This window comes from Leopardus geoffroyi, chromosome D1 (assembly GCF_018350155.1).
Source record: "Leopardus geoffroyi isolate Oge1 chromosome D1, O.geoffroyi_Oge1_pat1.0, whole genome shotgun sequence".
Taxonomy (NCBI): Eukaryota; Metazoa; Chordata; class Mammalia; order Carnivora; family Felidae; genus Leopardus; species Leopardus geoffroyi.
In genome coordinates this window covers 6,305,811-6,322,898 of record NC_059329.1, presented here as the reverse complement: position 1 = coordinate 6,322,898, position 17,088 = coordinate 6,305,811, and the positions used below count along the sequence as shown (strand labels likewise).

The following is a 17,088-nucleotide window of genomic DNA, read 5'->3' as shown; positions in this document are numbered from 1 at the left end:
GTCTCTATAAAATTTAAAAACAAGCGAAACAACACTATTCATTGCTTAGGGATATTTACAAAAATATTCAAATGTATGTAAATGCATGGACTGATAAATACCAAGTTCTGGAATAAGACGTTACCCCAGAGAGCTGACACTGGGGAGAACCCAAGGGGGCTATGTTGACGTTGCCAGTATTTTCGTTTTTAAGCTCCCTGGTAGATCCGTAAATACATGTTGGCTCTACAGTATACTTTGTTGTATGTTAACCCTCCTATGGAGATTTCCCTGTAGAGCGAATGAAAGCTGTGAGAGAGGAGTCCAAGATGAGACAGGCAAGCAAGCCAGGGGTCAGATGGCGGGTGTCTCTGTGGGCCATTTTCAAGTTTGGCTTTCGTCTAAGGGCAAAGGGGACCCACAGAAAGGTGTCAGGAAGCGTGGGAGGGATCCCATCAGGTTGGCAGCTGGAACATTAACTCCTGCTACCCAGTAGGGACTGGATTTGTGGAGAGTGGAGCAGTTAAGAGAAATTTGCCGTGGCCCCAATGGTAGAGAACCTCCTCCTTGAAATGCCATCTTCTGCTTCCAGAATGTTCTTCCTTCCTTTTTCTCTCCCTCTTCTCTGGCCGTGCCCTTTCATCCACATCTCTAATTCCTCTTCCTCCTCTGGCCCCTTAGTGTTGTTGTTTCCCAGAGTGTTTTTTTTTTTTTTCACCTGTTTTCATTTTTTAGGGACATGTCTTAGTAATATGACTCATATCCCACCTTCAGTTACCCTCTCCATGCCCTTGGTTCTCACATTTATGTCTGCAACCCCATCCTTTTTCCCAGCTCCAAACTGCCTACTGGATATTTTTCCTTGACTGTCTCATAGTTGAAACAGAATCCAGCATGTTTGAAATGGAGTTATTCTCCTTTCCACATGTGCCTTTTCCTGCTGTGTTTGGGGTCTTGATTGACCGTACTATGATCTATCCCGTTGTCTGATCTAGAAAACCGGGTCTGATTCCAGACTCCTCTCTCTGTCATCTTCCCTCTGTAACTGGGTTTCATGTTAGGGATTAAGGGTAAGGCTTGGGTGCTCTGTGCTGTGACATGTTTAGGGACCCAAGAATGCTCAATTCCTGCCTTTCTAGTCACTTTACTGCCCTCCTCGTCAGAAGATTTCAGTGACCTCACCACCAGCAAGATACGATGCCGACTTCAGAGCATTATTACATCTAAGGCCCTTCTGGATCTGGCTGCTATTGACTTTTCATCCTCATTTGCTGCCATTTTTCTGTCCCAACACTCTTTGCAATCAACCCACTTGAATGTGCCATATTGTTTTAGGGCTCGGTGCCTTGGTATATATACCACTCTTTCTGCTTAGAATTGGAATGCGTTTTCTGACCATGCTTGTCTGGTGAATTCTTAAAGTCTTTAAAACTAGCCCGTGATAGCCCTGGTCTTGCTGGGCCCTAATTGCTAGTTTACATGCCTGCTTATCCCCGGCAGACTCTGAACCTCTGAGGCACAGAGAGAGAGCCCACTCACTCTTTACCTTCCTGTCCTGATACACTGCCAAGGCTCTGCTACTGTGTTTAGGGTCAACTCTCCCAGCAAACCTCCCCTTTCTCTTCCTGCCCTGTACTAGGATTGTTGGAGAGGAGTTGCAAATTACTGAAACAAACATTCCACAGGAAAAAAATACATTGTAATTGTAAACTCTTAGAACAGATATTCTGTCTTCTGCAGTTTTGGTATCTGCTACCTTACTTAGAGCAACTCTGGGAGGAAGTATTTATATAGAGTGCATTTTATTTTATTTATTTATTTATTTATTTATTTATTTATTTATTTATTTATTTATTTTTTTGGGACAGAGAGAGACAGAGCATGAACGGGGGAGGGGCAGAGAGAGAGGGAGACACAGAATCTGAAACAGGCTCCAGGCTCTGAGGTGTCAGCACAGAGCCCAACGCGGGGCTCGAACTCACGGACTGTGAGATCATGACCTGAGCCGAAGTCGGACGCTTAACCGACCGAGCCACCCAGGCGCCCCAATATATAGAGTGCATTTTATTTATTTATTTATTTAAAAAAAAATTTTTTTTTTCAACATTTATTTATTTTTGGGACAGAGAGAGACAGAGCATGAACGGGGGAGGGGCAGAGAGAGAGGGAGACACAGAATCGGAAACAGGGTCCAGGCTCTGAGCCATCAGGCCAGAGCCCGACGCAGGGCTCGAACTCACGGACCGCGAGATCGTGACCTGGCTGAAGTTGGGCGCTTAACCGACTGCGCCACCCAGGCGCCCCTAGAGTGCATTTTAAACAAAAGTTTCAGTGTTCTCCGTCCTGCTTCCTGACCTTTCCAGGAGCTATCTTCGTGATCTGTCTTCAGTTCCTTTTTTGTTAGTCCTCAGGTTTTTACTCGTAGTGCCTTCTGATCATCTGCCAGACATATTTAAGCTTCCTCAGTCCTTTTAGCAAGATGATGATGGTGATGATGATGATGATGGTGGTGCTGGTGATGATGATAAACCCGTCTCTTCAACATTGCTGCTTATTCTGCAAACTCTTTCCTTATTCCTATTCTCCTTTTCATCATTTAAAAAAAAACAGCTATTTATGCTTGGTACATTTACTTGCTCATGTTCTGTTCACTCTGCCCCCTGGAATCTGACGTTAGGCATTACCACGAGGAAAAGCTTTCTTTCAAAGGTGTAAGCGGCTTCCAGCTTGCCAATCCAGCTGTGTCTCTTTAACTATGATGCTGCTGCTTCTCCCTGTAGTTTTTGATACTATGGTATTGATGATCTCTTCCTCTTAAAAATGTTTTCCACTCTTCACTTCTGTATCATGGTACTCTTTCTTAAAAATTTTGTTTGTTTTTTATTTAGAGAGGGCACATGAGCAGGGGAGGGGCAGAGAGGGAGAGAGAGAGAGAATCCAAGCAGGCTCTGCCGTGTCCAGACACAGGGCTCGATCCCACGACTGTGAGATGATGACCTGAGCCCAAATCAAGAGTCAGATGCTTAGCCCCCTGAGCCACCTCGGGACCCCTCACGGTACTCTTACAATTTCTAGTCTTTCTCTGACTCTGGCAGTTCATCTATTTGGGCACATATGGTTCTATCTTTATCCACTGACGTGTGTTCAACAAATATTTATCGGGTGACAGTGAAGTGCCAGGCACTGGATGTGTAGTGGAGAACAAAACAGATTATGGTCTAACTTTCTGAAGTCCAGAGTTTAAACTTGGTGTTTGTTATCTATTACTGTTTAACAAATTACCACAAACTTAATGACTTAAAATAAGATACACTTACTGTCACAGTTGTTGTGGATCAGGCATCTGGGCGTGGCTTACCTCTGCCCTGTGTTCTGGGGTCTCTCACGAGCCTGCAGTCACGGTGTCGGCCGGGGCCGGGGACCCCCCTGCAGCCTCCAGCGGGGAGGGGTCCACTTCCAGGCTCACGTTCATGTTGGCGGGATTCCTTTCATGGCAGACCGGTGGAGAGATGGCCTCGGTGCCCCAGCACCCTCAGCTCCTTGCCACGTGGGTCTGTGTATGTGGCACCTTGTTTCATCGGAGCTAGTGAGGAGGAGGGGCAAAAGAGTTGACTTGCAAGGTGGGAGTTGTGACCTTGTGGAATATGTTGGTGGAAATGATATCCCATTACTTTTACTGTGTTCTAATGGTTAGAAGCAAGTCACAGATCCTGCCCACACTCAAGACGAGTTTACATGGGACAAAACTGCCAGGAAGCAGAGACTCACTAGGGGCCTTCTTAAGAGTCCCCCTGTCACAAACCTTTTACTGTTTTTCCCTCGGATGGTACAGCCATCTCCATGTCTCCTGCTTTTCCAGTGAACTCACTCCCCTTCCCTTGCCCACACCTGCTTCTCATCCTGTATTCCCTGACCTGGTCAGCCGCCTTGTATGTGTCCGTCATCTACTCTGGAAAGGAAGCCCCGAGATCATTTTCAGTGCTTCCTCCGGAGGTTTAATGGGCCACTGGGTTCTGTACGTTCTTCCCCTGGGGCGCCTTTCGTGTCATTCTGTACTTTCCATCGACACTGACCTGGCTTTAGTTGGTTGTGACGATGCCTCTTTTTTTTTTAAATACCAAAAGGCAGAGACCTGGTCTTATTCTGTGGATCCAAAGTGCCAGCCTCGAGAGCAGTGATTCCGAGTCTTGGCTGCACCCTGGAATCACTCAGGGAGCTTGGAATGTCACCGGTGCCTGGGACCCACCGCCAGACGTGACGGCAAAGTGGGTCCCAAGTGCAGCTGGACGTTGTCATTGAAAAAATCTCTGTGGGGGGCGCCTGAGTGGCTCAGTTGGTTAGGCGACTGACTTTGGCTCAGGTCATGATTACGCAGTTCGTGAGTTCGAGCCCCGCGTCGGGCTCCGTGCTGACGGCTCAGAGCCTGGAGCCTGCTTCGGATTCTGTGCCTCCCTCTCTCTCAGCCCCTTCCCTGCTTGCTCTCTGTCTCTCAAAAATAATAAACATTGAAAAAAATGTTTTTAAATCTCAGTGATTCAAGCGTGCAGGCAACAGTAAAAGCCTTAGTTGAAGAAATCAAGTCTCTGGGAGAATGAAAGGAGGAAAAAAAGGTAAACATCTAATGAATAGGAAGAATTTAAAACTAGAGTTAAAGTTGCATTAAAAAAATCACATACCCTACAGACAGAATGTGACACAGCAAAGTAAACAAAACGATCTCTAAAATGATCAGTGAAGGGGTGCCTGGGCGGCTCAGCAGGTTAAGTATCCGACTTCAGCTCAGGTTATCATCTCACAGTTCATAAATTCGAGCCCCACGTCAGGCTCTGTGCTGACAGTTCCGAGCCTGGAGCCTGCTTCAGATACCGTGTGTGTGTCTCTCTCTGCCCCTCTCCTGTTTGTGCTCTGTTTCTCTCTAAAAAACAAGCAAACAAAAAACATTAAAATGATCAGTGAAGTTTGGGAATATGTACCTTTGTGGGAATGAGAAATGTGGGAAATCAGAAATGTCAAAGAGTGAAAGATGTAGTTTGTTAAAATACAACGCTTTTATTAAAAAAAAATTTTTTTTAATGTTTATTTATTTTTGAGAGAGAGAGAAAGAGCACAAGCAGGAGAGGGGTGGAGAGAGAGAGGGAGACACAGAATCCAAAACAGGCTCCAGGCTCTGAGCTGTCAGCACAGAGCCTGATGCGGGGCTCGAACCCACGGACCGTGAGATCATGACCTGAGCTGAAGTCGGGCGCTCAACCGACTGAGCCACCCAGGCGCCCCTAAAATACAACACTTTGGTTTTTGTGTTCATGAAGGAAGCAAAACAGTGAAATAAAGAACCGCCTGGAATAATTCACATTTTTCTTTGTGTTTAGTATGTGTGTGTGTGCGGGCACGCGCACGTAAGGTGTAATTTACTTGCAAGTTGTTCTGAGTTTCTCCTTTATTTTCCAGGAACATCTTGAAGACAGTTGCATTGGGTCAGATGTTGTCCTTGTGTATATGCGGGACGGCCATTACCAGCCAGTACCTGGCAGAAAGATACAGAGTGAACACGCCCATGCTTCAGAGCTTTATCAACTATTGCCTGCTGCTTCTTTTTTATACGGTGATGCTGGCATTCCAGTCAGGTCGGTACAACGTGAGAGTGGCCTTTGCAGCCAGTTATCTTTATAAAAATGTTGGGCTTCTGATTACTTAAAAAATAAAATGCGAGGTCAAACCAAGAACAGGAAACTATTTTTCATCCAAGTTATTAGAAAAGGGGGGCACCTCTGAATGGTATGCAAATAGCAATTGGAGATTTATGTATAACTCTGGGAAATTGTTAAGAACAGGGAGCACCAGACGGCACCAGTAGAAGTTGTCAAGGAATTTGAAAAAGTGCTGGGACATCTGACTGGCTCAGTTGGTAAAGCATGGGACTCTGGATCTCGGGGTTGTGAGTTCGAGCCCCACGTTGGAGGTAGAGATTACTTAAAAAAAATGAATAAAATTAAAAAAGCGGAAGCTCCATTAAGAGTCAGGTTTTATTTTTTCCCCTGTGGTTGATACATTTAAGAGACAATATTAAAAACCCTTAAAAAGAGCCTCACTCTCCAAAATACACATTTCCAGCCAAGTGGAGAATGTTAGAGGGTGCACGGGTTGTGTGTAGATCAAATCTATGTTGTGAGAAAGACAAAGGAATTGGCAAGGAGTTAACATCTTTTTTTGTTTTAATGTTTGTTCATTTTGAGAGACAGAGAGCAGGGGAGGGGCAGAGAGAGGGAGAGAGAGAGAATCCCGTGCTGACAGACAGCCTGATGTAGGGCTTGATCTCATGAGCCATGAGATCATGACCTGAGACAAAATCAGGAATCAGACACTTAACCTCCTGAGCCACTCAGGTGCCCCCCCCTTTTAAAAAATATTTATTTTTTAATAATATTAAAAAAAGAGACATCACAAGTGGGGAGGGGCAGAGAGAGAGGGAGAGGGAGAGAAGGAAGTAACATCCTTATTACTGGCTGGTTAAGTTGTTTTAATTTTTTTTTAATGTTTATTTTTGAGAGAGAGATAAAGTGCAAGGGGGAGGAGTAGAGAGAGGGAGACACAGAATCCAAAGCAGGCTCTGAGCTGTCAGCACAGAGCCCAACGCAGGGCTCGAATCGATGAACCACGAGATTATGACCTGAGCTGAAGTCGGACACTTAACCAACTGAACCACCCAGCTGCCCTTGGTTAAGTTGTTTTAGAATTGTTATAGATTCATGATTTCTAGCTGCTATGCAAAAAATGGGAAAGGTTCTGACTGACCTCTTGTGCCAGATATCATTTGAATTGTTTACCTCATTTTGTTACGTGTTATGTCACTAAGTCCTCCCAAGGAAGCAAAGTGAATATTACCATTATCCCTACTTTGCAGATGAGGAAACAGAGTCACACAGCCCACCATAGCTGGTTGTGAGTCATACAGGTAGTGACTGGTGGAGCCGGATTCCAAGCCAGGCAGCCTGCCCCTGAGCCCATGCTGTGCACGAGGGGCTGTTAGTCATAACAGACGTCCTTCCCGTAAGAGGAGAGCGTGAGGGGTGTCTGGGTGGCTCAGTTAGTTAAGCGTCTTAGTCATGATCGGCTCGGGTCACGATCTCTCAGTTTTGTGGGTTCGAGCCCTGCATCATGCTCCGTGCTGACAGTGTGGAGCCTGCTTGGGATTTTCTCTCTCTCCCTCTCTCTATGCCCTTCCCGACTTGTGCTGTGTCTGTCTCTCTGAAAATAAATAAGTAAACCTAAAAAACAAAAAGAGATTGAATCCAGGAATGTGAAAACGAGGGGTAACCCAGACTGACCAAGAGGGGGCTGTCCTTCCATCTTTGGCATTTCAAGCCACATCGTGAAATCACTGATGTTTGCTAATCTTCTTGCAATATGAACCTTAATAGGTCAGTGGTATTTCTGTGTTGGGATAGGTGACTTATTTTTGAAAGAAAATGGAAGCCAGTGTGGGAGGGGGGGAAACATTTCAAGGGGAGAGCACCAGGTTTGGCAAGAATGTTAGGAGTTGGAAACAGAATTGGACACGTGGTTACTAGCCCCAGACTCCACTCCTCTGTGAGCTGTTCTGAACTCTTGAAGGAAGTTAGCATGATTCATAAATATGTCAGTGAGGTCCCCCAAGGGGTGATGGCAGGGACCTTCCAAGCCATGTCATGTTGAGTGGGACTGACTGATTTCAGGATGTTCCTGCGAATTGGACTTTGATGATAATTCTTTGGTTATGATTCTCACTTATAGATTATCTTATCGTAAAGCCTTCTCCTGTATGTGCTAACTATGTATCTCCTGCCTGCCAGATTCTCCAAAGAAGTGAATTGCAGTTAACTTAAATAAGTAGAATTTGGGCAATAAAAGGTGTTTCTTCGATGATGTAAGTCTTTTTTCCAGACTTATCACTGACTTAATTTTCTCTTGAAAGCACATTTCTTCCAAAAGAATGACCAAGTGCAGAGATTAAATGACCAAATGGATTTATAAGAAAACTTTTCATTTCTAGGATAATCTGTAGCTTATCATCAATGGCAGAATCCAAGCCCATATCTGGATGTTATATTTATGTGACAGTAGGAAAGGAAATTTAACCACTTTTCTCCTACTTACTTTCTCTCTGGTGTTTTCTTTGAACACTTGTCTATGATGACACCTTAGGCTGGGTCTCCTAACAGAAAAAAATCTAACTGACTCTGCTGAGTTACTGTAGGCATTTAGGTTATGAATAATGGAAATTAGGAAGCACCACATTCATAATACATAATGAACATTTGCTTCGACTCTTTAATATCTAAATTGAACATGCATAGTAATATTTTCTTTTCTTTTCTTTTTCTAATGTTTATTCATTTCTGAGAGAGAGAAAGAGAGGGAGCACAAGCGGGGGAGGAGCAGAGACAGAGAGAGGGAGACACAGAATCTGAAGCAGGCTCCGGGCTCTGAGCTGTCAGCACAGAGCCCGACGCGGGGCTTGAACTCATGAACCATGAAATCACGATCTGAGCCGAAGTTGGAAGCTTAATCGACTGAGCCACCCAGGCGGCCCTCTTTTCTTTCTTTAAAAAAGTATTATTTAGGGCGCCTGGGTGGCGCAGTCGGTTGGGCGTCCGACTTCAGCCAGGTCACGATCTCGCGGTCCGTGAGTTCGAGCCCCGCGTCGGGCTCTGGGCTGATGGCTCAGAGCCTGGAGCCTGTTTCCGATTCTGTGTCTCCCTCTCTCTCTGCCCCTCCCCCGTTCATGCTCTGTCTCTCTCTGTCCCAAAAATAAATAAACGTTGAAAAAAAAAAAAAAAAAAAAAAAAAGTATTATTTATTTATTTTGAGAGACAGAGAGAAACAGAGCACACAAACAGGGGAGGGGCAGAGAGAGAGAGGGAGACTGAGGCTCCCAAGCAGGCTCCACACTGTCAGTGCAGACAGGAGACTGAGACCCCCAGCAGGGGTCAGTGCAGACCCCACTGTGGGGCTCGAACTCGTGAACCACGAGATCATGACCTGAGCCGAAGTCGAGAGCTGGACGCTTGACCGACTGAGCCACCCAGGCATCCCCATGGTATCGCTTTCAAGCAACATGTGCCAACCCAGATTTCTTTCCACCAGGTAGTGATAACCTTCTGCACATCTTGAAGAGAAAATGGTGGAGGTACGTCCTGCTCGGACTAGCGGACGTGGAAGCCAATTACCTGATTGTCAGAGCGTACCAGTATACGACTCTAACCAGCGTCCAGGTAAGGGGGAGTCTCTGACCGGTTTGGAGTTTTCAGTTCAAGGAAAGAAGCCGAAGCCATGTTTGCTAAGCCAACTTTATCGAAAACCTGTTGCCTTGCAGGAAATCTAAACACAGGTGGATGCTATCTGTTTTTCAGCGGAGCATATGTGCTAATGAGTAAGATCTCCTGGAATCAGTGAAAACATATACAAGTTAATCAGTTCCCAACCTGCCAGTGCTGCTCCCCAGTAGAACAGTTGATACCGAAGGAAGCAGAAATATTTAGTTGGCAATTGATGCTGTGATGTTGACAAGAGTTGTTTTAAGTTTGTTTGAACACGGCCCATAAAGTGAGTATACTTTTGTGTGCCACAGAAACCTGGGAGGTTTGCTAGTAAAGTATTCAAGACAAAGGGGCCATTGGACTTGTTGGAAGGAACCTCGTAGACACGTGGGGTAGAGACTCAGCGTCCTGCGTGGCCAAAGGCAAAAGCGAGCTACTTATTCCTTTTTTAGGTTGATTCTTGATGGATTGAAAGAAGTGTGTTCCTGCAGAGCAGTACTTTTTCCCTTGGTGGGGTTGAGGAAGACTGATTCAGTTGTCTTAATGTTAGCAGACTTACGGGCTGCATGATGGCACCGATTCACTAGTGGGAACAACAACACACTTTATAAAGGGAGACTCTGGGGCCAGGTTTACCCTTCACAGTTTAATAGGTTTGTAACTTTTTTTTTTTGAGAGAGAGTGAGAGAGAGAGAGAGAGAGAGAGAGAGAGAGTGCATGCAAGTGGGGGAAGGGCAGAGGTATATATATATATATATATAGAGAGAGAGAGAGAGAGAGAGAGGGAGAGAGAGAGGGAGAGAGAGTGCATGCAAGTGGGGGAAGGGCAGAGGTATATATATATATATAGAGAGAGAGAGAGAGAGAGGGAGAGAGTCAGTCCCAAGTGGCTTCCATGCCCATTGCAGAGCCTGATGTGGGGCTTGATGCCATGACTGTGAAATCGCGACCTGAGCCAGATGCTCAACTGACTTAGTCATCCAGGTGCCCCTAGATTTATAACTTTCTGATGCATCAGTTTTCTCACTATTTAAAATACAGAGATTTTTTTTTAATGTTTATTTTTGAGAGAGAGAGAGAGAGACGCAGAGCGTGAGTGGGGGAGTGGCAGAGAGAGGGAGACGCAGAATGCAAAGCAGCCTCCAGGTTCTGAGCTGTCAGCACAGAGCCCGACGTGGGGCTCGAACCCACCAACTGTGAGATCATGACCTGAGTCCAAGTTGGAAGCTTACCTGACTGAGCCACCCAGGTGCCCCTAAAATACAGAGATGTGTTTATTTGGTCTTCACATTTTAGGACCATGGAAAAATTGAAGTGAAATTGGACTTATTTCACTTGGAAGACAGAAGGATTGGTCAAAATTCGGTATTTTTCCCATGTGAATATACATTAAATGCTGAATGCATCTTATTAAGTGTTTTCTGTTCTGTAACATTGTACTAATTGTGCTAAGGATTGTCTTCAGCAGACTTTTTGGCTTTTGACTGGCTTGGGGAAATATGGGTTAAGACAGATACCACAGGAGGCATGTAAAAAACCCGGGATTTCATAACAATTAAGACCAGGAGTTACTGAAAGAATGAAATTCATCATGAATAGGATTATGCGTGCTTTCAGCTATGGGTAATGAGGGTATGAGAGTGTGGAAGATGGCATTTTTCTAGTCCCGTTTATCCTTATAAATCTCAGGCACAATTTAATTCCTTGATTAGAGCTCCCAGAAACTTTGATCTCTTGACGACTGACGATGACAAGTTTTGAAATGGTACAAGGTCTAAACACAGCTAAGTGGAACTCTTACAGTTGGGTCTTTTTGACTGAAGTTCATGTCCTTTACCACTGAAAAGAATTTCTTTCACTTCTAGCCTCTTAGGAAAACGGAAGCATTTGGTTGTCAAAAGGTGTTTGCTTTTCGGTGCTCGCAAGGAGTAGAGTACGAGAAGGGCATGTGACCGCTACAGCTCCCAGCTCCGCGGAGGGTGCGTGTCGCTGGGATCCTTCCAGCCAAGTCTCTGCTTGAGTAAATCTGTGGCCTGGGTGAAAGGGAGTTTGGGCCACGTGGTCTCTGAACCTCCTCCCTAAGGATTCCTTCAAAGATTCTGTAATTACAGGGGTGCCTGGGTGGCTCTGTCAGTTAAGTGTCTGACTTTGGCTCCAGGGCGTGATCTCCCAGTTCGTGAGCTCGAGCCCCACCGCAAGCTCTGTACTGACAGCTGGGAGCCTGGAGCCTGCTTCAGATTCTGTGTCTCCCTCTCTCTCTGCCCTCCCCTGCTTGTGCTCTGTCTCTCTCTCTCTCAAACATAAACATTAAAAAAAAATTTAAAAAGATTCTGTAATTATGGCCAGTAATGTAGTAATTACCAGTAATGTAATATGGTGCTCACAGACGTGGCCATTGACACCCCACGGGCTAGTTTGGTACTCGTGCTTCCTCTCACTTTACAGCCACCTCTGCTGGTTCCCCACCCTCAGCCAGCTTCTCCTGCATTGTGCAGCTCTATTCTTTCTAGAACACAGTGCTTTTTGAAGCCCCTGTCCTCCGTTCTCTAAGGTCTAATTCAATCTCATGTTCTCCTCTGTGCTCCATCTTTAATAAGGTATTTCTAATAAAATCTAACTCATTTTTGTACCTCTGCTTCCCCCAGCGTCTTACTTATAGTGCCTTGTCTACTGTGGCTGTCCAATAATTTTTAAAGATTAAATTAAATAGGGAGGCTCTTGGGACTGAAAGTATCAAAGAGAAGATTTCCATCACCAAGAGTACATTGTGAAAAGGAGAATCAATGTAGTTAGAAGGCCATATGTGCTAGATATCAGATGAGAAGTCATGGAACGTTATGGTAAGAAGGGACCCGTGAGATCATCTGGGTCTGCTCTCTTCCTCTCATATTTTGACGCAGAGGGGGACCGGCTGGGGAGCACGCGGCTGGTCAGTGGCTGCACCCCATGGGCAGCTCCCTTATATGGCCCCCCAAAATTGTTAAAAAATAGAGCCAATATAAGTTTGATTTGAAGACACGATTTCAGGATAGGGAGTTTGCTGTGAGAGTTTTTGAGAGTGACCTTTTGTACTTTTTTTGTTGAAGGAATTCTAGTGTAGACTTTGTTAAGTCATCATGGCTGGATTCTGCTGGTGTCTTCTGGGACGGGCTATTACCATGTGCATCGCTTAATGATTTGTTGTTCCGGCAGGCTCAGTAAAGCACTTAGGGGATTAGCGTTCTGCAGCTGGAATAAATAACAAGGCACAGTGCCCATTCCCATGTCGGCGCGTCCGCCTCCAGTAACGACACTGCAGTGAAAGGCAATCACTAAACAGCGGTGGACAGCATGAAACAGGCTGCTGGAGATTTAGGGGCCTGCCTTGTCCCAAACCAGAGAGCTACAGAGCGAGTCAGCGACAAGGTTAAAAACAAAACAAAAAACAGAGTGAGCAATAAAACAGTTTCAAGAGTATTATTAGCGTATGGCATGTATTTTATCCTTGAATGCCCTCTGCAAAATCTGTGACCTCGAGAATCGAGTGAATAAAATCCCCCCTTTTTTCTTTATCTTGCCACCGATTTTGGATTTGCTGGGATTTTGCCACTGTTCACTCCCCTGCCTTTCCGCCCGGCAGTATCAGAGGTGTGGCAAGTGTTTAGGAGTAGACGATGGGGATGAGCGAGAGGATTTGCCGGGAGCAGGTGTTGTCCCACACGGTGGGGCCGCACACTTGCTCAGGGCGCTGGTGTCTCGGGGCCTTCTGACAATCCCTGCTACTTCTCTGCAGCTCTTGGCCCAAAGGCACTGAAGTATCTGGTGGTGTGACGACTTATTCCACCTGCGTCTGGCTTTCTGCGTGCCCCTGAGGGCCGTGTCTCACACCTCCGTCTCCAGCTTCTCTCGTAGCGTCTCCCACCTGGGAGGGGCGAAAGTATTTGTTGACTCGGGTCAAGGGTGCACGAGGGCCCGCAGCTCTGCCTCCTGGACTTACGGGTAAACACAGGCGGGAGTGTCGAGGTAGCACCAGCTGCTGGGAGGAATTCCTGGGGGCAGCAACCGGTTCTCCCGCTTCTGACTGTGGGATTTGGGGCAGCTCACGTGACCTCTCTGTGCCTTGGTTTTCCTGCTCTGTGAAATGGGAAATGCATTTTCAATCTCCTAGAATCGTGAAGGTTAGATGAGCTAACCCGGGTACTCGTGAGTCCTGGCAATCCGCTAAATCCGTGAAATGCACACGAAATGTACACAGCTCCTAGTAGTTAGGTGCTGACTCCATCGTTTAGCTGAGGAGAGATGGTTTAAGTTGTTTGTTTCTCCTTCCATGCAGCTTTTGGACTGCTTTGGGATTCCTGTGTTGATGGCGCTCTCGTGGTTTGTTCTCTATGCAAGATACAGAGTGATCCACTTGATTGCCGTAGCTGTCTGTCTGCTGGGCGTGGGGACGATGGTCGGTGCCGACATACTCGCAGGGAGAGAAGACAATTCAGGTGAGGCTGTGCTACTTTGTTTCTGGTTCCGTCCCAGAAAAAAGTTTTGCTTGTACTTTTGCTTTTTTAAACAAAAAATTTTAATTAATTAATTTTTTTTTAATTTTTTAAATTTTTTTTTAAATTTTTTTTGTTAACGTTTTATTTATTTTTGAGACAGGGAGAGACAGAGCATGAACAGGGGAGGGTCAGAGAGAGGGAGACACAGAATCTGAAACAGGCTCCAGGCTCCGAGCTGTCAGCACAGAGCCCGACGCGGGGTTCGAACTCACGGACTGCGAGATCATGACCTGAGCCGAAGTCGGCTGCTTAACCGACTGAGCCACCCAGGCGCCCCAATTTATTTATTTTTGAGAGAGAGAGAGAGAGACTGAGTGAGTGAGCACGAGCAGGGGAGGGGCAGAGAGAGAGGGAGACACAGAATCTGAAGCAGGCTCCAGGCTCTGAGCTGTCAGCTGATGTGGGGCTCGAATCCATAAACTTGAGATCATGACCTGAGCCAAGTCGGACACTTAACCGACTGCGCCACCCAGGTGCCCCTGCAAAGCAGTTTTTTATGTTCTTACCTGTGCACGGTGCTCGTGCCTTTTTGTCACAATAAATAGTTTTGTTTCGTCTCATGAGAGAGACCGTTGTTGATATATTTACAATTAATCTTTGGGCCCATACGTGGAGATTAGTTTACTGGAAAAGCTACTGTAGATTGTTGGGTTTTTTTTATCAAAAGGAAGTTTCATGTCCACTGGATGACTGACCTCTTTTTCAGTGGCTCCGTGGATGACAACACGTGGACGTGGACATGCTTTGGGCCAAAGTTCAGGCAGTTGATGGTATAAAATCTAAATACGGTGTCGAATTCACCCAACCGACTTTCTTGTGCCCTTTGAGAGAAGATAACCTTGACTGGGTAGCTTCCTTCCCTGTAGTTTTCAGTTAATCCCCTGCCATAAATTCCATCAGTTTCTCTGTCATAGAATCATTTCCTGAGGCCTTACGTTATGGCTCCATTTTCTGATCTTACAGTCTCCTGAGGGGTTGAACTGTGAGAAAAATCATGGCAGAATTGTGCCAGAAATTGAGGAGAAGAAGGGTCCTTAAACTTTCAGAAATCAGGGTTTGTCCTTCCATAAAGGCTTGCTTAAACGAACGTGAACCAGATAAACTGCTGGAAGCGAGCGAGCTAGGGTCCCCTATGTTGACACTGTCTTGTGTTTTGTGCCTTGTCTTCCTGCAGGTAGTGACGTGCTGATTGGTGACATCTTGGTCCTTCTCGGAGCTTCTCTCTATGCTGTTTCTAACGTGTGTGAAGAGTATATCGTGAAGAAGCTGAGCAGGCAGGAGTTTTTAGGAATGGTGGGCCTATTCGGAACCATTATCAGCGGCATACAGCTGTAAGAGTCTAAGATTTCCCTTAAAAACCAAAGAAGTAGGGGCGCCTGGGTGGCGCAGTCAGTTGAGCGTCCGACTTCGGCCCAGGTCATGGTCTCACGCTTCATGAGTTCGAGCCCCGCGTCAGGTTCTGTGCTGACAGCTTGGAGCCTGGAGCCTGCTTCGGATTCTGTGTCTCCCTCTCTCTCTGTCCCTCCCCAGCTCATGTTCCCCCTCTGTCTCTGTCAAAAATAAACTAAAACAAAAAAGCAAAAAAAACCCAAAGAAGCACATTTATCATACATGATCACTTTCCAGCTACTACTGTTCATTGTTGATTTGGCCCAGATTCCGATTTGAAATCGGTGACTTGCTAACTATCTGAGGAGACTCTTTTGTTTTGTTTTGTTTTTTGTTTATTTTTATGTGTTTTGAGAGAGAGAGAGAGAGCAGGTAGGGAGGGACAGAGAGAGTGGGGGGGGGAGAGAGAGAGAGAGAGAGAGAGAGAGAGAGAGAGAGAGAGAGAATCCCAAGCAGGCTCTGCACTGTCAGCGCAGAGGCCGATGTGGGGCTTGAACTCAAGACTGTGAGATCATGACCTGAGCCGAAACTAAGAGCTGGATGCTTAACCAATTGAGCCACCCAGCACCCCTAGAAGATTCTAGAAATGGCAAAAAATATGCCTCATTTTCTTTCTTTTTTTTAGATGTTTTTAATTATTTTTGAGTCAGAGAGAGACAGAGCATGAGCAGAGGAGGGGCAGAGAGTGGGGGAGACACAGTATCTAAAGCAGGCTCCAGGCTGTGAGCTGTCAGCACAGAGCCCGACGTGGGGCTCGAACTCACACACTGCGAGATCATGACCTGAGCCGAAGTCGGACGCTTAACCGACTGAGCCACCCAGGCGCCCCTATGCCTCATCTTCTTACGTGTGCATGATGCTTGGGATTTCTGCTTACAGTGTGGTTGGGGCATTACCAAGAAAGACTGTTTTTCAATGATTTCCAGAAACTATTATCTCCCTATTCAAATGGAAGACACACTGTCATGTTTTCCTTCTGTAGCTGACCACTATTTGAAAACTGCTTCTACAGGCCTCAAACGTGTTTATGGGCCCCTTTGATTTTATTCTATGTCATTTTTATTAAACATACTTACCAAACTTTGAAAATCAATGTAATCCTCAAAAAAGAATCAACATAATTCTTCACCTTAGCTGATGTATAGCAACTAAAATGCTTATAAACAAGTGAAAATGAGTAAGATCTCACTGTGACCTCTTGTTTTAATCTTAGATCGATCGTTGAATGCAAGGATATTGCCAGCATTCAGTGGGACTGGAAAATCGGTATGTTCATAAATGTTCATCCTTTTTTTGGTCAGTATCCTTTTCCTCTAAGTGACAAAAACACACACCAAGAAATAAATACCTTCATTTACATAATATTTAGTCATTTTTGTAAAATCACAGAGTAATTCAGTACACAGAGGGCTCCAGTGGTCTACAGGGAGCTCTCCGTGAGAACTTGTAAATGAACCTTCCACAGGAGTTAATTCTTAACCTTAACCTTCAGGAATAGCTTTGCTGTCCTAGGAATTCTGAGCAAGACTGACCTTCGGTCACACTCCCTGTCAATTAGATCTGTATCACGAGTCCTCAAAGCTCTTGTGAAGGTTGTCTGCTTGATGTAATTTGTGAAACATTAACCCGAATCATCTGATGGCGCGTAATCACCCACCACCTTCCATTGCTTCTCTCTGGTATTCCTGGGCACCTGCACTAATCAATAATGTAGTAGAAAACAGTGGTGAAACAGGAAAGACTCCAACCTTATTTAATGATGGGTGGAAAGAAGTTATAAGCAGTACGTAAAATGCCGTGTTCATTTGCCGGGCTTGGATAATTTAGTTCAGTTAAATAACTTCGATTGCCGGGGTATGAGTGGGTGTGTGTGGGTGTGTGTCGGGTATGGG

At 45.6% G+C, this 17,088-nt stretch overlaps 1 protein-coding gene across 1 annotated transcript in view; it reads left to right on the top strand.

Moving 5' to 3' along the window:
* The window catches only part of SLC35F2 (solute carrier family 35 member F2), a 57,106-nt gene that overhangs the window by 34,176 nt on the left and 5,842 nt on the right, over positions 1 to 17,088 (top strand). Inside the window, exons 3-7 of the mRNA XM_045486546.1 lie at positions 5,428 to 5,603; positions 9,103 to 9,230; positions 13,588 to 13,747; positions 14,982 to 15,138; positions 16,410 to 16,462. Coding sequence (XP_045342502.1) covers positions 5,428 to 5,603; positions 9,103 to 9,230; positions 13,588 to 13,747; positions 14,982 to 15,138; positions 16,410 to 16,462 — 674 coding nt within the window. The remainder of the gene's footprint in view (positions 1 to 5,427; positions 5,604 to 9,102; positions 9,231 to 13,587; positions 13,748 to 14,981; positions 15,139 to 16,409; positions 16,463 to 17,088) is intronic.